The sequence below is a fragment of the Bos taurus genome, chromosome 21, assembly GCF_002263795.3.
Source record: "Bos taurus isolate L1 Dominette 01449 registration number 42190680 breed Hereford chromosome 21, ARS-UCD2.0, whole genome shotgun sequence".
Classification (NCBI taxonomy): domain Eukaryota; kingdom Metazoa; phylum Chordata; class Mammalia; order Artiodactyla; family Bovidae; genus Bos; species Bos taurus.
Window position 1 is genome coordinate 24,532,859 of NC_037348.1, and position 21,160 is coordinate 24,554,018.

General features: G+C 43.5%; 1 protein-coding gene across 15 annotated transcripts in view; it reads right to left on the reverse strand.

Moving 5' to 3' along the window:
* Positions 1-21,160, reverse strand: part of SH3GL3 (SH3 domain containing GRB2 like 3, endophilin A3) — a 117,658-nt gene that overhangs the window by 35,486 nt on the left and 61,012 nt on the right. For 9 of the 15 annotated variants that reach the window (XM_059879290.1, XM_059879294.1, XM_010817039.4 and 6 more), the window contains exons 4-8: positions 20,881-21,024; positions 16,714-16,847; positions 12,701-12,859; positions 5,834-5,937; positions 2,529-2,638 (exon numbers count right to left, since the gene is read on the reverse strand). In XM_059879290.1, coding sequence (XP_059735273.1) covers positions 2,529-2,638; positions 5,834-5,937; positions 12,701-12,859; positions 16,714-16,847; positions 20,881-21,024 — 651 coding nt within the window. Of the gene's footprint in view, positions 1-2,528; positions 2,639-5,833; positions 5,938-10,144; positions 10,536-12,700; positions 12,860-16,713; positions 16,848-20,880; positions 21,025-21,160 lie in introns of those variants that run through there. The other 6 variants (XM_024982359.2, XM_059879295.1, XM_059879293.1 and 3 more) reach the window with 3 other exon arrangements.

The following is a 21,160-nucleotide window of genomic DNA, read 5'->3' on the forward strand; positions in this document are numbered from 1 at the left end:
AAATTTTTAACACTGGCAACATCTAGGAAGGGGCCTGGGGTAGAGTGGGTGATCACAACAAACTAAAGTATGACTTACACCACTTGAATGTTATTTTTCTCAGTTCAACCATTTTCTTTAGACATATATTTGTGCCATTTGTCTAATTAAAAAATAATGGTGCAGCACTTATGATGGTGCCTACCACATAGCAGATGCTCAGCCAATGCTGATTCAAAATTTTTTTTTAATTAGGAAAATATTTTACAAAAGTTAAAAATTTAAATGTAGAGGATAATGCAGCATGATGTTTCTATGGCCAAGGTTTGACACACGAGAAGGCCGTAGGTATAGATCTGATAGACAGTGCCTGATGAACTATGGATAGAGGTTCATGACATTGTACAGAAGACAGAGATCAAGACCATCCCCAAGAAAAAGAAATGCAAAAAACCAAAATGGCTGTCTGAGAAGCCCTTACAAATAGCTGTGAACAGAGGAGAAGTGAAAAGCAAAGGAGAAAAGGAAAGATACACCCATTTGAATGCAGAGTTCTAAAGAATAGCAAGGAGAGAAAAGAAAGCCTTCCTTAGCGATCAATGCAAAGAAATAGAGGAAAACAATAGAATGGGAAAGGCTAGAGATCTCTTCAAGAAAATTAGAGATACCAAGGGAACATTTCATGCAAAAATGGACTTAATAAAGGACAGAAATGGTATGGACCTAACAGAAGCAGAAGATATTAAGAAGAGGTGACAAGAATACACACAAGAACTATACAAAACAGATCTTCACGACCCAGATAATCATGATTGTGTGATCACTCACCTTGGGCCAGACATCCTGGAATGTGAAGTCAAGTGGGCCTTAGGAAGCAACACTACGAACAAAGCTAGGGGAGGTGATGGAATTCCAGTTGAGCTATTTCAAATCCTAAAAGATGATGCCGTGAAAGTGCTGCACTCAATATGCCAGCAAATTTGGAAAACAGCAGTGGCCACAGGACTGGAAAAGGTTAGTTTTCATTCCAATCCCAAAGAAAGGCAACGCCAAAGAATGCTCAAACGACCGCACAATTGCAGTCATTTCACACGCTAGTAAAGTAATGCTCAAAATTCTCCAAGCCAGGCTTCAGCAATACATGAACCGTGAACTTCCTGATGTTCAAGCTGGTTTTAGAAAAGGCAGAGGAACCAGAGATCAAATTGCCAACATCTGCTGATCATTGAAAAAGCAAGAGAGTTCCAGAAAAACATCTATTTCTGCTTTACTGAGTATGCCAAAGCCTTTGACTGTGTGGATCACAATAAACTGTGGAAAATTCTTCAAGAGATGGGAATACCAGACTACCTGATCTGCCTCTTGAGAAACCTGTATGCAGGTCAGGAAGCAATAGTTAGAACTGGACATGGAACAACAGATTGGTTCCAAATAGGAAAAGGAGTATGTCAAGGCTGTATATTGTCACCCTGCTTATTTAACTTATATGCAGAGTACATCATGAGAAATGCTGGGCTGGAAGAAGCACAAACTGGAATCAAGATTGCTGGGAGAAATATCAATAACCTCAGATATGCAGATGACACCACCCTTATGGCAGAAAGTGAAGAAGAACTAAAGAGCCTCTTGATGAAAGTGAAAGAGGAGAGTAAAAAAGTTGGCTTAAAGCTCAACATTCAGAAAACTAAGATCATGGCATCTAGTCCCATCACTTCATGGCAAATAGATGGGGAAACAGTGGAAACAGTGGCAGACTTTATTTCTGGGGGGCTCCAAAATCACTGCAGATGGTGATTGCAGCCATGAAATTAAAAAACGCTTACTCCTTGTAAGGAAAGTTATGACCAACTTAGACAGCATTTTAAAAAGCAGAGACATTACTTTGTCAACAAAGGTCCGTCTCATCAAGGCTATGGTTTTTCCAGTGGTCATGTATGGATGTGAGAGTTGGACTATAAAGAAAGCTGAGCACCAAAGAATTGATGCTTTTGAACTGTGGTGTTGGAGAAGACTCTTGAGAGTCCCTTGGACTGCAAGGAGATCCAACCAGTTCATCCTAAAGGAGATGAGTCCTGAGTGTTCATTGGAAGGACTGATGTTGAAGCTGAAACTCCAATACTTTGGCCACCTGATGCGAAGAGCTGAGTCATTTGAAAAGACCGGGAAAGATTGAGGGCAGGAGGAGAGGGGGTCAACAGAGGATGAGATGGTTGGATGGCATCACCGACTCAATGGACATGGGTTTGGGTGGACTCTGGGAGATGGTGAGGGACAGGGAGGCCTGGCGTGCTGCGGTTCATGGAGTCGGACATGACTGAGCAACTGAACTGAACTGAACGGTGTGGAATTCATCCTTGATGTAAGTACTCAATACAAGGAAGCAGGAAAGGGTGCATTACTAAGGGGGAAAGGGAATTTACCAAATAACCTAAGAGAGAAATTCAGGATCTCAGTGGTAGCCACACAGAATACAGCAATGAGCAGTGAGCAAGCACTTACAGGAGAGCCTTGCAGAAGGGCATGCGGTACCCACAGAACGGTCAGCTCACCTGTTGTCTTTGCTGAGGAGGCGGTGGACACCCCATTGAGCTCGCTGGGGCTCCTTTTTATGGGTCGTGGCTTGTATTCTCTCTTGGGGACGTTGGATGCAGCTGATATCCTGTGATACACATTTTAAGATCAGTCAGACATTTGATGAAAAATTCAAAGCCTCCAAACCTACATTTGTTCTGCCTTGTGGACCTACACATTTAGGTCCTAAGGTGATGGTCATGAAGGGGGTGATTTTTACACATTGACCCTTGAGTAGCCCAAAGTGATGGCTTTGATATGCCAAATGTAGTTTTTTGGCTCTATGCAGACATACCTCATTTTATTGCACTTTGCAGATATCTGCTTTAAAAAAAAAAAAAAAAGAAACAACTGAAGGTTTGTGGCAACTCTTTGTACAGCAAGTCTCTGGGTGCCATTTTTCCAAGAGCATTTTCTCACTTTGCATCTCTGTATCCCATTTGATAATTCCCCAAATATTTCAAACTTTTTTCTTAGTTATTCTATCTGTTGTGGTGATCTGTGATTAGAGATCTTTGATGTTTACTGTTGTAATTAATATGGGCCCCAGAAACAGTGGCATGTGAGCTGGCAAGCTTAATTGATAAATGTGTGTTCTGACTATTCTACCTACCACCTCCAGCTGTTCCCCCATCTCTCTCCTTCTCCTCGGGCCTCCCTATTCCCTGAGACACAACAATATTGAAATTAGGCCAACTGATAATCCTATAATGGCCTCTAAGTCTTCAAGTGAAAGTCTCATATCACTCACTTTAAATCAAAAGCTAGAAATTATTAAGCTTAGTAAGGAAGGCACATTAAAAGCCAGGAGAAGTCAAAACCTAAGCTTCTTGTACCACACAGCCAAGTTGTGGATGCAAAGGAAAAATTCTTGAAGGAAATGAAAAATGCTTCTCCAGTGAACACACAAATGATAAGAAAGCCAAACAGCTTTATTGCTGCTATGGGGAGAGTTGTAGGGGTCTGGATGTAGCTAATGGATGACTTTGGGGGGTTCAAGACTTCAGTGAAGGAGGTCACTGCAGATGTGGTAGAAAGAGTGAGAGAACTAGAAGTGGAGCCTGAAGATGTGACTGAATTGCTGCAATCCTCTGATAAAACTTGAATGAATGAGGAGATGCTTCCTATAGATGAGGAAAGAAAGTGGCTTCTTGAGATGGCATCTATTCCTGGTGAAGATGCTGTGAAGACTGTTGGAATGGCAACAGAGATCCAGAATATGACATGACTTAGTTGATAAAGCAGCAGCTGAGTTTGAGAAGGTTGACTTCAATTATGAAAGAGGTTCTACTGTGGGTAAAATGCTATCCAACAGCACTACCTGCTACAGAGAACTCGTCTGTAAAAGGCAGAGTCAACTGATGCTGCAAACTTCATTGTCTTACTTTATGAAATTGTCACAGCTGCCCCAACCTTCAGCAACAACCACCCTGATTATTGAACAGACATAAACATTAAGGCAAGATGCTTCACCAGCAAAAAAGATTAGGACTTGCTGAAGACTCAGGTGATGGTTAGCATTTTTAACGATAAATATTTTTAAATTAGAGCATATATTGGGCTAACCAAAACATTCATTTGGGTTTTTTCCATAAAGTGTTACAGAAAAACCCCAAAACAAATGTTTGGGCCAACCCAACATTTGGGTTGGTGTTTTTTTTTTTTTTCTTAGACATAATGCTATTTCACACTTAAAAGACTACAGTTTAGCATAAACATAACTTTTATATGCACTGGAAAGCCCAAATATTCATGTGACTCACTTTACTGCAATATTCAATTTATTGTGGTAGTCTGGAACCAAATTCTCAGTATCTCCAAGGTATGTCTGTATTTATAAAGTATTTTCTCTCATAAAGTCTCTGAGGCATCTAGCAAGTACCAGGGATGAACTGGGCACTCAACAATGATCACTTCCTTCTCTTTTTCCTCTTATAAAGGTAGAATTATGAAAAGACACACATGTGAGGAGGAGATGAACTACCTGCCTTAGAAAGTGGATGATTCAGAGACTGGACACATCTTGTGTCTTCCTTTTATAATTATTGCATTGATTTAAGCCAAAATCCCTCCAAATTTACTCATTATGATAATCCCATGTAAAACAATTATCTGTTCTCACATTTGGTCAAAAGATAGAGTAGTATTTCAACCCAGTGTTTCAATTAACAGGGTTGCAATGCATGATACCTATATCACTGATTTTCAGAAAAGTCAACAGTACGCTCATCAGTAAAGTCACGAGGAACACAGCAATCTTTCTTTGACCACTCAGGGGCATTTTTGGCTCTTTCAGTATCAGAGTCAATATTATAAACATGCCCTGATATTTGTCCTGGGAAAGTAAAAATACATCTTGTTCGAGATAATTACATACTATGTGGTGGGCTTCCCCAGTGGCTCAGTGGTAAAGAATCCGCCTGCCAATGCAGGAGATGCAGTTTGACCCCTAGGTCAGGAAGATCCCTTGGAGTAGGAAATGGCAACCAACTCCAGTATTCTTGCCTGGAGAATCCCACGGACAGAGGAGCCTGGCAGGCTACACTCCATGGGGTCACAAAGAATCAGATATGACTGAGTGACTGAGCACACACACACAAGAACCTACTGTATAGCACAGGGAACTCTACTCAATACTCTGTCATGGCCTATACAAGAAAATAATCTTAAAAACGAGTGAAAAGTACCCAGCTCTTTGCAACCCCACGGACTGTGGCCCACCAGGCTCCTCTGTCCGTGGGATTCTCCAGGCAAGAATACTGGAGTGGGTAGCCATTCCCTTCTCCAGGGGATCTTCCCAACCAAGGGATGTATGTATAACTGATTCACTTTGCTATACACCTGAAACTATTAATACACACTGTCTGAAGACCATCTCACTCCTCCCCACATCCCTAGATGTTGGGGAGTGGCCCTATGCCATCCCACCTTCAGCTAAACTCTCATCGTGTCAGCAAGGAAGACAGGACCTCTCTGAAAGGGCTGAACTCCAAGGCAAGTGTGCAACCTGGGTTGCCCTAAACACAGGTCATAGAATAAGGGACTTGAGCAAAATGAGAAAGGAGAAAAGCTGCCAGACCTCCTTTCCAGCTTCTGTCCTATTGGACAAAGTCATACGGTTATTATCTCAGCACAATCTGCACCCAACCATGAAAGCCAGTGGAAGAAAATTCAACACAGAAAGAGGCAGTGGGAAGGGGGAACTGAAGAGAGAGACAGAGATGGATTTCTACTGACTTCAACTCTGCAGCCCTTGTCTGGTAGTCAATGGGGAGGCACTTACCTCATCTGTAGCTTGCTCTGCAGCTCCTGCAGAATCTCTGTGGACTGTCTGTGATAATCTAAAGCGGCCTCGACAAACACGGCCAGCTGGCTGACTTGTTCTACCTGCGGCACAAGTGGAAAATGACTCCATGGAGGCCAGCGCCTGGGTCATGTTCAGATAGAGGAGAGACTGGCGACCCAGACCCAGCTTTTCAGGGCAGACCCCCACCCCACCACCAACAACAACCCTGTCTGCCTGGGCTCTGGTCGATTTCATTTCATTTCATCACAAAGTAATAATCACACAGGTCATAGTAGAGAGCTAGACATGCTGGAGAAACATGTTCAAATCTAGTTTTGATTATGAAGCTGCTTTAGCTCAATAAAAAAAGTCTGTTTTTCCAATTAGATGATATTCTTGGGAGATGTGTATGCTATAAAGCTCATGAATCTGAAAAAAGAGAGATAAAACTTTTCCAATGACAACTCAAGCCAATATTTAGTAAATGAATTTGCTTTCTTAGTGAAGTGTCTCTACGGGCAATTTTGAGCTAAGTCACATCAAGAAAGTAAGTAAATTAAGCTGTTTTCAGGCTTCCCAGGTGGCACAGTGGTAAAGAATCCGCCTGTCAATGCAGAAGACACAGGAGATGCAGGTTCAATCCCTGGGTTAGGAAGATCCTCTGGAGGAGGAAATGGCAACCCACTCCAGTATTCTTGCCTGGAGAATCCCCATGGACAGAGGAGTCTGGTGGGCTATAGTCCATGGGGTCGCAAAGAATCAGACACGACAAGCAACTGAGCAGCACACAAGCTGTTTTCAGATAAGAAAAGAAGCCAGGGAGCAGATCGTGCCCCAGGGCAAAGATATGCCAGCCCCCTGTATATATTTATTGCCATCAGCACAAAATAATTTCCCTGAAATAACCAACCCAAAGGAATGAACCAGGAAGACTCTGGCATGTCTCTTTCCCATGAACCAAGACATTCATGAAATTTGAGACCAAATTACAGTGGATGAAAGAAAATAAAATCAAAAAGTTATGTTATATAGAGAGCCCCGAAGACCTGGGGATGCAAAATTTGAAGAAGAGACATCTCCTGTGGGGTATCAGAGCTCTGCCCCCAGCTTTCTATATGTCTGGGAGGCTGCAACAGAAAGGAGGGATGAATGGAGCTGATTTCCACAAGCCTCAGAGGAGGGACCACTGGGTGGAGGTGATGGGGAGGCAAGGGGTTCCAAGAGTGAATGCCATGAACTCCAGAACCAGACAAAGCACAAACCGAAATCAATCCCCCTCTTTCCTAAACTTCCCCAAAGTGTATACCTCATCTCCCTACTTCATTTCTAAGTAACTTAGGGGAAAGTCTGCCTTCTTAGTCCCTCCTACACATTCACCCTGCAAAACCAATCATGGGCTCCTTTGCCTTCAAAGACCTAAGCTATTTTCATTTTCTATTATTGACTGTGCTTTATCTGTCTACACTTTAATTCTCCTTGCCCACGCACGCCATTTTAAACACAGGCTCCCTGTTCACGTAAGATCTACATGGACTTCCGCTTGGGTCATTTTGTGATCCGCGTCTGCACAATGAAATCCCATCATATCACATTTACATAACCACATTCTGTGGCTGGAAAAGCAACAAGCCTAAGCCTGAAATTTCCAAAAACTCAATAAACAAAACAAAGACAGCCTGGCCCCTGCAAAATTCTAAGGATTTAAGTTTCACCTCTTTGGCTTTTACACACACTTTTAAACAAGTCCAGAACCATGGTCTAACAGGATCACAGCAGAATCTGCTTCAGATTCCTTACAGTGCAAGAGCTGTGGCTGGTTAACAACTGCACCACACTCCTCTGTCTTTAGTAAGGTTAATTTATATATATACATACATATTTTAAAAATAATTTTATTTATTTACTTTTGGCGGTGGTGGGTCTTCATTGCTGCACAGGCTCTTCTCTAGCTGTGGCAAGTAAGGGCTACTCTCTAGTTGGGGTACACAGCCTTCTCATTGTGGTGGTTTCTCTGGTTGTGGAGCATGGGCTCAGTTGCTCCACAACATGTGAGATCTTCACGGATCAGGGGTTGAACCCTGCATTGACAGGTGGATTCTTTACCACTGAGCCACCAGAGAAGCCCAACTTTTTTTTTAAGAGAGTGTATTTTTTTTAATGTGAACCATGTTTAAAATTTTTATTGAATTTGTTAAAATATTGCTTCTGTTTTATGGTGGTTTTTTTTGTTTTTTGTTTTTTGTTTTTGTAGCCACAAGGCATGTAGGATCCTAGTTCCCTGACCAGGGATTGAACCCACACCATCTGCATTGGAAGGTAAAGTCTTAACCATTGGACCACCAGGGAAGTCCCAAAAGTCACTTTCTAGAGGCATGTGACTAAGCAGAAGCAAAACCAAAACCATAGAACAGGTCGTTCACTCTTTGTTGGATGTGCTTTCTTTCTACTAGTGCAATACTTCCTAGATGTCTTCTTCCATATATCACAGGTCCCTTGACATGTCAATAAAATAACAGTTATAAATTCCCTAATGGCTTAGCAGGTAAAGAAACTGCCTGCCATACAGGAGACACAGGAGACTCAAGGGACTCAGGTTCGATTCCTGGGTCAGGAAGATCCCCTGGAGGAGGAAATGGCAACCCACTTCAGTATTCTTGCCTGGAAAATCCCATGGATAGAGGAGCCTGGCAGGCTACAGTCCAAAGGGTTGCAAAAAGTCAGACACGACTGAGCACACACTCATTCATTCAATAGTAATGACAGTGGTGTGGAAGAGTTCTATGATCAAATAACTGAGAAACTGCCTTGTGTATTCTCTCTTAGAACTCTCTTAGAGATTAATTTTTCATATATTTATATAATCCGAAAAGCCTTGTGATAAAGAAAACCTGTCTAGTTTTGGTTAACCCAGGGTTTCCCAAACTTATTTGACCGTGGAGACATTATTGACAAAACACAAACTACATCCTGTGGAATAAATTTTGGGAAACTCCACTCTAGACCAATGAAAAGCACCCAGGAATCTGGAATCTAGTCAGTCCACTTGTCATAGGAGCCCATGGACAGAGGGAAGGTTCCCAGGCTGGGCGTTTGTATCAAGAGAGCATAGAGAATACTGCAGATGCCTGCCTTCATGGAGCTGGGGAAATGGCATCTTCTGTGTGGTATTTCTGGCTCTTGCCAAAGTCAAAGACCTACATTCCATTATGTCAAGTCATGAGGAATAAACCTCTCTGCAAAGACAGAAGAGGAGCATGTTAACAGGTCTTGCGGTGATTCAGCATTCCCAAGAAAATGGCAGTGGGGGGACTTCCCTGGTGGTCCAGTGGCTAAGACTCCCCACTCCCAATGCAGGGGGTCCTGGGTTCAATCCCTGGTCAGGGAACTAGATCCCAAGTGCCACAACTAAGAGTTCACATGCCTCCACTAAACATTCTGAGCACCATAACTAAGACCCGGCACAGCCAAATATGTAAAAATAATTGAAAAAAAGTGGCAGTGGAGATTGGGAACCAAATTCTGAATACCCTGTACCCCCAACCTCAAAGCTCACTTCCAGGGGCACAAGGGCCCCTCTCCTAGGGGGCATTGCTCTGGGTGCCTCTGAGGGCACTGGCAGTCCCAGCCTGACCCAGCAAAGGAACCATCCTAAACCTGCCCCTCTGGGCTCCTGGGAAAGCTCGGGGCCCCAAACGCCTCCTGCTTGCACCTGCGTGTAGAATAAGGAAGCTGCTCAGCCCCCAGCCAGAGGTAAAGTAACACTCGAGGCCTCCAGCCCCACTCTTACTGACAAGTCCCCCAGGGACAACAGTGGGGGGCCAAAGGGGACTCTTCTCTGATTCTCGCATTCCCAATTCTGCCCCCAATAGGCAGGAAAACAGATGCCACTTTCCCTTAGGAGTGTTAGTGTGAACCACTCAGGTCCTTCTCACCACCCCTTCCTTCCTTCCACACCAGAGGAGGAGGAGGAGGAGGAGGTCTGTTTGATTGATGAGATAAGGGCGAATGGACCCTGCACTGGAAAGATAAGAGGGTCTTGGCCCGGGAGGTCTGTTTTCTTGAAGAGAGTGGGTTTGTGAAGCGACTTTTCTGCTTGGCCCACCCACTCCCCGAGGGTGGCTCTACAGGCTAGACCAGGCCTGGGGGAGGCAGCTGGAGCCCCACGTGGGCACAGGCCCAAGCTGCCCACATGATTTTCCAGACGGTCCTGTCCTCCAGGCAGGGGGCTGGTTTGTCGTCCTTGTATGCCTGCCCCCCTGCCTCTCAGTGGGGAGAATGTAGATGGAGAAGACAGATAAGCAACCTCACCTGGAAACCCCTACAAATGGCCCGTTGGCCAGAGAATCAAGGGGAACTGGAGAACATTTTCCAGACCTTTCCTCCTCAACAAGACTGCCAGACCACCTGGAGGTAGCCAGACACTGTCGTGGAAAAAGACAAGGCTGTCCTTTTCTGGGTCTAACTGCGGTTGCCACAAGAAGAGGATGAAGGCAGTCTTCCGGAGCTTCCACAATAACTTGTGAGTCTTCTCGACTCTAAACCTGGGAGAGGCAAAGTTAAGAGCAGCCTCCCTCTCATGAGTCACTTCGTAAATGGCAGCTCTCGTCACTGTCATCTTCACCACCACCATCAGGTCCTTAGCACTGTCATTATCTCGAGAATCAGCAACCGCAGCACAGATGGGTAAGGACCACTGTGGCTAAAAACAGCACAAGGAAAGGTGGGAAGAGAAAGAGAAGGAATCTAGTACCAAGGAAGCCTGCAAAGGCCTTCACCCTTTCCTTATTTTGATCTCTTCCCATCTCAATGGTCGATTTCCATGGAGATGTAGACCCAGGTCCTGAAACGAGGGAGCAGACCATGCTCCTCAGAGCTGAAAGAAACCACCCCACCTTTACCTGCTGAAGGAAACTTTAGGGGGAACCCTGAAATTCATGCCTCTGTGAGGCCTGAGTTACAAACTAGCCTTCTCCCAGGGGAGCATGGAAATGGGTTAACTCATTTGAGACAAGCAGAATAGTGTCCCTGTCAACAAATGGACAAATGACTGAGCTTTTATAAGGAAGGGATTATTTCTGATTTTGATTGATACTAGAAGGAAAACAGGTCTCTTGGGTCAACCACCAAGGGTAGAGAAACTGATTCAGGCCTCCCTAATGGCGTACTTTGCGATAGCTTATCAAAGATCGTGAATGAAGGTCATGACAAAGCACGTGGGCTAGACAGCATGTTTGCCTCAGAGTTTAAATCCATCTCTAAAGGGCACAGGGCTGGAGGGGCAATCTTTACTGCAGCCCAATAAGGAATACATGCATCTGATGCCTCTCAAAACACTCTCTAAATACTTCATTTTTGAATCAATATGGCAACCCAAGACAAAACTAAACCAAATGGCCTATGGTTCAAGGATAATTTCAAGGAAATTTGTATTTTTAAGGGAAAGCAAACAACAAGGGAAAACTGTTATACCACTTCTCATTTTTCATAAAGTGTAAAAAGAAAACAAATCTGATAAAATATTTAAAAGGAGAAACATAATAGAATGTGCTTCTCGGCACTGGGGTCTAATGGACATGGGAATTTCAAATTGTTTCCTCCAGGATTAATGTCTTGTCAACACTGAACATAATCTTCCCTTGACATCACCATGGCACATAAAAGGTGCTCAGGACACCTGGCTTGACTTGACTCAAAAGATGCAAGACTTCAATGTACCTTTTAATAAATTATTGTAAGTAGAACATAGTTTTGCAGATATATAAATCCTCTGACTTGTTCCAACGGGTTGGAGTGTTCAACAAACAGGTCCAAAGCAATGCTGGGCTGAGGTGGCTCATGGCCTCGCCAAGGCCAGGCTTAGGGCAGGAACTCCAGAGGGAGGCAGGTGGCCAAGTGTTCTTGAAAAATGCCAAATGACCTCTCATTGCCAAGGCAAAGAAGAGTGGCTTTCAACCTTCATGGTGTCCACTTGGGGGTTACCATCTGTTTAGTTTCATTTCCACCTGGGCTTCCCAGGTGGAAAAGTATGTGCCTGCAATGCAGGAGACACAGGAGACACGGGTTCGATCTCGGAGTCAGGAAGATCCCTTGGAGAAGGGAATGGCCACCCACTCCAGTATCCTTGCCCGGGAAATCCCGTGGATGGAGAGCCTGGTGGGCTACGGTCCATGGGCGGCAAAGAGCTGCAAACGACTGAGCGACTGAGCATGCACACAAAATCTAACTTTACTTGTACAAATAAAATAAGAGCCGGTGGCAAGAATCATGGTACAAGAGAATGTTAGCATTTCTGAGGGATCTGTGTCAAGACCTTCACAATCCCCAAGTTCACAGGTACTACAAGGGCACAGCTGGAAAACTCAGGCCATGCTTTTATATCCTGAAGCTTCACTGTGACAAGCAAAGGCTCGGAGAGCTGGATGATGAGTGAGGCTTCCCATGAGCCAAGGAAGCTGCTCCTCCTCAAACATCTGCCTCACAGAGCACATTTCAGTTTTAGCAAGACTTCAAATTACCATATTCTTGGGCTTTCCATTCACCTGCAAAACCACCAATAGCATAGCCTCAAATATCACAACGGCAGGTCTACCTCGCACTTCACCCAAGACAATCCCACCTCCCCAGGGCTGACCTGAGCACATCTCTGAGGTAATCCCAGGATAAACAGGACCCTCTCCAGATCTGAGATTTGAGTCAGGACTTGCTAGATGTCTGAAGCTATTTCTGAGGCAGGAGATAATGGTTATGGAAAATTCCAGAAATATGTAACAACTAAGGCTCCCAAGTTCCTCAGCATGCTGACCCTTGTCATACAGTCAACATTTTCATTCACATTAAAGTCTCCTGTTTGGTGTAAATACTTACATCATTTTCTAAAAAATTAAACATGCTTCTTTCAGCCAACTCCTTTGACTCTTCAAATTTTTCTACTGCTTGTCTGACTTCTTCATCTGGTATCTTACCTACTCGCTTCTTTTTATAATCGTAATCCAGGCGGCGGCCTTCCAGCTTTTTCAGGTGGTGCTAAGAGACAAAGGAGTCCTTCAAAGAACTGTTACACTCAAACACAACACAAACAGACTGTTGGCATTTCTATGAAAATAGTCACTGCTTTTTCTCAGCATAAATTCTAGGGGGCAGGACCCCACCTTACACTTCTTCTGCATGCACTCGGCATCTATTAGCAGCGACTTTCACTGCTGGTCAACCAGGAATATTTGTGGAATGACTGAATGGGTAGATGGATGGATGGATGGAAGATAAACTGAATGAGTGTCTATATGAAACATAAAGATGCAGTATCAGTTTTTAGATTAATTTTCCAAGGTTCTCTATAGAACCCTTCAGTTAAGTTCCATTAATTTCCAAGTAATTTCCAACCAAATTAACTATACTCCCAAAAATGTATGTTTATTTTGGCAACTCCTCACTAAGAAGTAGATTATAAAGCACAAATTTCTAGTATCCTCTTGAATACTTAGGGATCTTCCATAAATTTCCCACATAATTACAAAATAAGTTGAATAAACACTATTGATGAATGTAATACACACAGAGGACTGAAAGTATGATCTCTTTAACAAAGTAAAACAATTACTAATATTAGAGGTGTCCATTTGTGGAACACAGTGCCTTCTGTGGTAGTAAGTTCCCCATTACAGTCTGTGTTTAAGCTGAGGGCTCTCATGTCAGAAATACTATAGAAGGGATCACTATACAGGTCAAGGGAGTTTATGATTATAACCCCTGGGAAACAGATATTTGATATTGAAAGTGGAAGTCAAAACAGACTCTCCCACTGAAGCATGTGGGTAGCTTGACTATTCTTTTTAGTGGGAAGCACTGGTTCTAACGTCCACAATGGGTGGGTGAAAAAAATACGAGACAAAAAGTCAGAACCACCTCTCTTACATGTTCCGTGACTCTGGGCAAGTCTCTAAACCCCTCCAGACCTCCACAACTATGGTGTAAATGGGGACAGGTGGGCTTAACCTGGCTACTTATGGGTGATGAAATGTCTGTAAAAGCTCTTTGAATCCAACAAGACCTTTTATAGATATGTCAGGCATATGTTAAATGAATGGGCTTTCCACTCAGGAGGTCCAAGCATAGTTGAGACTATGAAAAGCCTACTGAATATTGGACACAAGTCTTGATCGTCTATAGTATTAGGTTTGAATGTATACAGTTTCTCCATCAAACCAGAGCTGAGTAACAAGAGGTACCACTTAAAAATTATCTTTTGCATAGGGAAAACATTTAAGGCTATGTGTATTTTGAACATTTACCCCACTTTCTATTAAGGATCCACATTCATATCCAGCCACCCTACTGAACCAGGTCAAGTGGAAGAGTAATGTCATCTGGTGAAGTTCCTATCTTTCTTCAAGGACAACAGCATAAGAAGAAATGGTATATTATGTCTTTCCACAAAGGAGGTGTTTGGTTTAAAGGTTCTGCATTTGGGAAAGATACCTTGGTGTCCCCACAGCTCATCATACCTCTTCTCTAGGATCATCTGTTCAATAATAATCTGTGAGTACAAAGGCTGTGCTAGTCATTGTGACTACAAAAGTGAACAAAACCTGACTCCTTACTCCAAAGCACTTTCTCCCAAACAACAGAAACAGAGAAGCCGTGACACCACAGCACAAGGAGCACCTGATTAAGTCCAGCAGAGAACAAGAGCTTCCCCAAGGACAGAACATCTGAGCTGAGACCTGTGAGGTGAGATGGCTTAGCCAGGAGAAGGGAGAAAAGGAGAACGACAAAGAATAGAGAGAGAGCCCAGTGCCACGGGGACTGTACATAATTCAATGAGGCTGGGTGAAGAGTTCAAGTGGGAAGGGGCGAGCTATCAATCCCAATCAGTCAATCAACAGAGAGAAGGAGGGACTGGGAATTAGGGACTAAGGTGCTGGATCTTTACTCCCAGTGGGCAGCTCCTGGGGGGCTTGTCCCTTAGGAAGACCGCTCTGGTTGCAATGTGGAGAGTGGACTGCAGGGGCCGAGCTGTGAGGCTGGGAGTCAAGGGCTGCCGTGCTGATGTGTTTAAACATTAACCAGAAGTCAATAGAGAGAAAGGGGAAGAAGGGAGGTTCTGGAGAGAGGATGAAGGATGTGGCAAAGGCCCTGAGGAGGTGAGGATGAAGGACTCTGGGGCCCAGTGGAGGACTGGGCTGAGGGAGCAGAACAGACACCAATTGCCCTGATGTGGAAGAGAAAAAGGAGGACAGTGGGAGTAAGCTGCTGAGCGAGGTGCTGGGCATGGGGTAGCAGAAAGTTCTGGGAGTTCCTGAATGGATGCTTTCATTTTTCGTTCAACCTCCCTGAGTTCAACCTCCTCTCCTCCATAGCCCTTGGTTTCAGTGTGAATTCTAAACGTCTACATGGGCACCCAGGACTCTCCCCTGGGAAGCTCTGGGATACAGCCCAGGAATCTGCATTTCTAACATGAGATGATGATGCTATTGCTCGTCCTGGGACCACACCAGGAGAATCACTGGGCCTGAAAAAGAAAAAGGGGGATCTCCCCAAAGTTCAGATGACTTCCAAGCTGGTCCCCAGCTGCACTCAGATCACTCCTCAAGGCCCCAGGAGTTAGGTCTTCTGGGCAGCTTCTCAAGAGGGTGCCCAAAGAAGGTCTCAGTGCAGGCTGTCCCTCCAGAATATAAGTCCCTGGTGGGGTGGAAGTCTCAAGGCTGCTTTTGCGCATCTGCCAAAACACCACGAAACAAGTGGTGTGTGATTATTTACGGGTCCCTGAAAGCTCCTAGATATGCTCTGGAGGGCCATTTTTAACATATTCCAAACACAAAATTGGGCTTCCCTGGTGGCTCAGACGGTAAAGAATCTGCCTGCAGTGTAGAAGACTTGGGTTCAGTCCCTGGGTCGGGAACATCCTCTGGAGAAGGGAATGGGAACCCACCCCAGTATTCTTGCCTGGAGAAGCCCATGGACAGAGGAGCCTGGAGGGTTACAGTCCTTGGGGTCGCAAAGAGTCAGATACGACTAAGAGACTCACACCAACACTAAACACAAAATGCTGATTCCTAGATACTGATTTCCATGAGAAGTAATGGAAAATAATGATCACTAGTGCAATGAATGGAAAGACGCAGCCTGGATGGGAGGGGAGTTTGGGCGAGAACGGATACATGCATACGTACGGCAGAGTCCCTTTGCTGTCTACTTGAAACTACCACAACATTGGCTATACTTCTATATAAAATAAAACATGTTTTAAAGCTAAAATAAAAAAGATTTGCGAGAGTAACACTGAAACACATACATTACCATATGTAAAACAGATAACCAGTGGGAATTTGCTGTATGACATAGGGAACCCAAAGCCAGCCAGTGCTTTGTGATAACCTAGAGGGGTAGATGGGGAGGGAGGTGGGATGGAGGTTCAAGAGGGAGGGGACATGTGTATACCTGTGGCCGGTTCATGCTGATGGACAGAAGAAACCATCACAATATTGCAATTATCCTCTAATATAACATAAAAGTTAAAACAATAAATAAGTAATAGATGGTGGCATTAAAAAAAAGAAAGATGCAACGAGTATTGCATGATTTTGATGATCAAAAAACCAGTACAAAGTTCTGGAATCATTTTGTTATGTGAAAAACGACTGTAGAAATAGGTATCTTGAGCTTGGCTTCTAGCTGGCTTCAATAAGACACAGAATAAAGGTCTAACTGTCCTAGGACTCTTTCCTGGTAAGCCAGGTTACCATAACTGAGTTATTATTTTACCACCCACAGTAAGATGATGCTTTCACTGAGTCGCTATGGAAATGTTCTAATGATTTTAAACAGTGTAAACATCATATTAAGTAGCAACAGGCAGATTTATAGCCTAGAAAACTTACCCCAATCTCTTTTAAATCTTTGTCTTGTAGTAACTGAAGTGGATCAATAAAAGTTTGCTTTACATTAATATCAAGAGAGTCTTTCACCTCAGCCATTAGCTTCATGGATTCACCAACTTCTATCAATGCACTGCCTTCAACAGAGAATACAAACAAAAAAGGTTCTTTAGTAGACTTCAAATCTAAGTTAACAGTGATATTTATTTAACTCCTTCCCCAAAGTTTGTGATGATCAATGATGTGAAACAAGGTCCTCAGTCTGGGACCTCTGAATCTTGACCCTGAGAAAAGAAAATGTTAAAACTAAAAAGTATCCATTTTACACATTTTCCTCACTGCTTCTGCACTTTCCACTGCCGAGAATTAAAACCAATTTGGCAAAACTAATACAATTATGTACAGTTTAAAAAAACAAAACAAAAAAACCAAAGCTCCGACAGACTGAGGCACTTGCCGTATCCGCCACTAGAGGGGGTTAAAGCTCCTTGATTTTAAACTGGTGGTTTTGTGAACTGGCACCAAAGGTTCCTTAGAAACTAGAACAAAATCCCTCTTTGTAAACAATGAAAAGGATTCATTCATGGAGGCTAAGTATTAACCAATAAAGATGACAATAGAAATAAGGGAACAAATCCTCATGTCAGCTTCTGGCTTCTAGGTCTTCTTGAGGCCTTGTATTGAATACTCCTTGTATTCTTGAGACGGTTCTAAGGCTCCCGGCCCTTTCTGATGAAAGAAAGCCTGGCAGTGTCACACACACAGGGTGGGCAGGATCTGCTCCTGCAGTGAGGTGCAGGCCAGTCCCACCGGGCTTGAGCAGCCACAGGCAGCTTTAGCTGGATGGAACCCTGATATTTGGCACCAGCTAACCTACAATAGACGCAAGTAGGCACTCGGGGCGGGGGTGGGGAGGCGGTGATTCTAGGTGGCTCATGGTAAAGAATCTTTTGGCAATGAAGGAGATGCAGGAGACTTGGGTTTGATCCCTGGGTGGGGAAGATCCCCTGGAGGAGGAAATGGCAACCCACTCCAGTATTCTTGTCTGGGAAATCCCATGGATAGAGGAGCCTGGCGGGCTGCAGTCTATAGGGTCACACAGAGTCAGACAAGACTGAAGCGATTGAGCATGCACGCACACATTCTGGAAACTGAGCACAAGGAGGGTTGTAGTGACCAAGCTGACCAAACTATCTTTGCATCGAAGCCCCTGCCCTGTCACCTGACCGGATGCACTGCAGGACTGTCCATGGATGTCAGGGCCTGCCCGGCAGCCTCTCCTATTCCCTTCACTGGTCAGCCTTCAGAACAAGGGATAGGCCATCTTGGTCCCAATCACCCAGGAAATAAAATAAAATTCACATTATATTGCTCCAAAGGACACTGATACCCTCTGAGACTAATTAACATTTGAGGGTGGTTTTTTTAATAAGTTTTCAAAAGACTTTCCCCCCAGTTTCCTAAATGAATTACTATGGCCTAATATCTGAATTCTCAGTTGCCATCTCTTGCCTTGTTACCACTACAAGAGGAGCAAACATGCCAAATTCTCCGGGAAGACTTAACAATTCAATTCACCCACAATTTATCAATTTAAAGTAATCTCAATCAAATTTAATACGCTTTTTTGTGGAATTCCCTAGCGGTCCAGCAGTTAGGACTTGGTGCCTTCATGACCATGGGCCTCAGGTTCAATCCCTGGTTGGGGATCCTGCAAGCTACACAACGTGGCAAAAAATAAAATTAAATTAATATTTTTTTGTTTTTGGTAGAGGGAACTTAAAAGGACGCTAAATTTCATCTGGAAAAATAAAATAGGCGAGTATGTCTGTGAAATTTTTATAATATCTAGGGGAAATTTTAGTTAAATATATTTTTAAATGATGATATTTAAAACAACATGGTACTTGATCAAAGCAGAGTACAGATCCAGAAAACAGAAGAGAAAGATCAGAAACAAATTTAAAATATTATATATAAATTTTTATAACAGAAAAGCTATAGCTGAGAAAGGTTGAACTTTTCAATCAAGTATTAGGGCAACTAGCTATGTATTTGTGAGAACAGAAAATTAAAACCCTATTATACAGTATTTGTCCATTGAACTCAAGAGCTTGGAAATTTAAAGGTAAGGAAAGAAAACATATGTATGAAAATGAAGTATAAATAAACATTTGCACAGTTTCCTAGTGGAGGGGGAGAGGTGGAAATGTTTTTCTAAACATGATACCAAAGCCATAAACCACAAAGGAAGATCAATGAGCCCCACTAAACAAAAAGCAAAAATCTTTTTCCATTAAAATGATCTCTATCTACAACAGCAGAAGGTACATGCATACCTGGGGCAAAACTTCATCCAACATATTGGACAGACAAAGAGTAAATATTCTGACCACTGAACAAGGCTCATAGGGATTTCCCTGGTGGTGTACTGGCTAAGACTCTGTGCTCCCAGTGCAGGGGGCCCGGGGTTCGGTCCCTGGTCAGGGAACTAGATCCCACAAGCCACAACTAAGGGTTCCACATGCCACAACAAAGACGGAAGATCCTACATGCTGAAACCAAGAGCCGGTGCAGCCAGATAAATATTTACAGAGAAGAAAAAGTTCACGGAACAGTAAGAAAAAAAATGAACACCTCAATATAAAAATAAGCAAAAGACACAAATATAAAACTCACAAAGATGATGACAAACATGACTAAAAAACCTGCCTCACACACAATCCAAAAAACAAAGTTACAACAGTGCCCAGATACCAGTTCTATTTGCTAGAAATCACATGACCAGTTATTTAAAAGGAAACTAACAGGATAACTCTCAGAGTTAGTGTAACTGTGCTGGGAAACATTCTCATACCCTCCTGGCAGGAGTGTCAATATGGTATAACCCTTCTGGAGGGTCATTTGAAATTATGCTTCAAAAACCTGAAAACTAAGCATCCTCTTGACTCAGCAACTTAATTACTAGGAATTTCATCTAAGAACATAGTCTTGGATATTTCCAAAGCTTTATCTAGGAAAGTGGCTATCATAAATGCTGTGTAAATTTTTTTCACATTAAAAAATCTAAATATCCAGTAAATGGGATCCATTGAACAAACTATGGATATATGGAATATTATGCAGTCTTTAAAAAGGCCTGTGTGCAATATTACTCAGCCATGAAAAGGAATGAAACTGAGTCATTTTTAGTGATGTGGATGGGCTAAGAGTCTGTCATACAGAGTAAAGTAAATCAGAAAGAGAAAAACAAATATCATATATATTCCACATATGTGGAATCTAGAAAAATGGTCCAGATGACCCATTCCTGCAGGGCAGGAGTAGAGATGCAGACGTAGAGAATGGACATGTGGGCACGTGTGGTGAGGAGGGGAGAGTGGGGTGAATCGGGAGAGCAGCACTGACACGGACACGCGAGCCCACGTAAAACTGACAGCTGGTGGGAAGCTGCCGCACAGCACAGGGAGCTCGGCCTGGTGCTCTGTGACGCCCTAGAGGGGTGGGGTGGGGGGAGGGGGAGGGCGGGGAGGGGATACGTGTATACACATGGCTGCGACACGCTGTTGTACGACAGAAACTAACGTAACATTGTAAAGCAACTATCCTCCCCAAAAAAACAGTGGAAAGTACTGTGGAAGATTGTTTAACAACATGCACCGTGTTATAGTCAGTGGGAATAAGCAGATTACAAAAGGGAATTAGGGTATATATACTATAACCCCACTTTAATATTTTTAAAACTGTATATGAATAAATACAAGAATAAACCAAAGGTATTAATATAAAGAACAACAAACAACAAAGAGCGTGACCGGGCCCGTCACTGGGGGGGTAACTATGGGTAATGCTGCACCTTCTTTTATTTCACTTGCCTATGTTTTCTAAATGTCCTACGATGGACATGTATTATTTTTTAAATTTTAATTAATTTAATTTTTGACCATGCCACGTGGCATACAGGATCTTAGTTCCCTGACCAGGGATAGAACCTCGCCCCTGCATTGGAAGTGCGGAGTCTTAACCACTAGACTGCCAGGGAAGCCCTGAACATGCATTTCTTGATAATAGGAAAAATTAATAAGGGTTGTTAAAATGAAGGTTTTGTGCATTACCAAAACTCGACGAAGGCTGCATGCTCAGCTCTCCCAGTGGCATGGTGATACTCACCAAAAGTGGAGCCTTCCCCGAGCTCCTTGCCGTATTTCAGCATGCAGTCGCCCAGCAGGCCCTCTGTCTGCGGGTACCCCGTAGTTTTCACCTGGCCTCGGATCTTCGACATAGTGTTCAGCATTCCTAGCTTAGCTCTGTATGCTTAAAAACATTATCATTTGTAATTCCTTAAAGTGGCACGGCAGAGTGACAGGTACATAGCATTTAACAAATGCGGCTGCGAAATCAAGGTCGCCCTGGACTCAATGTCAGAGACCTAGACAGGAAGGGCCCTGGG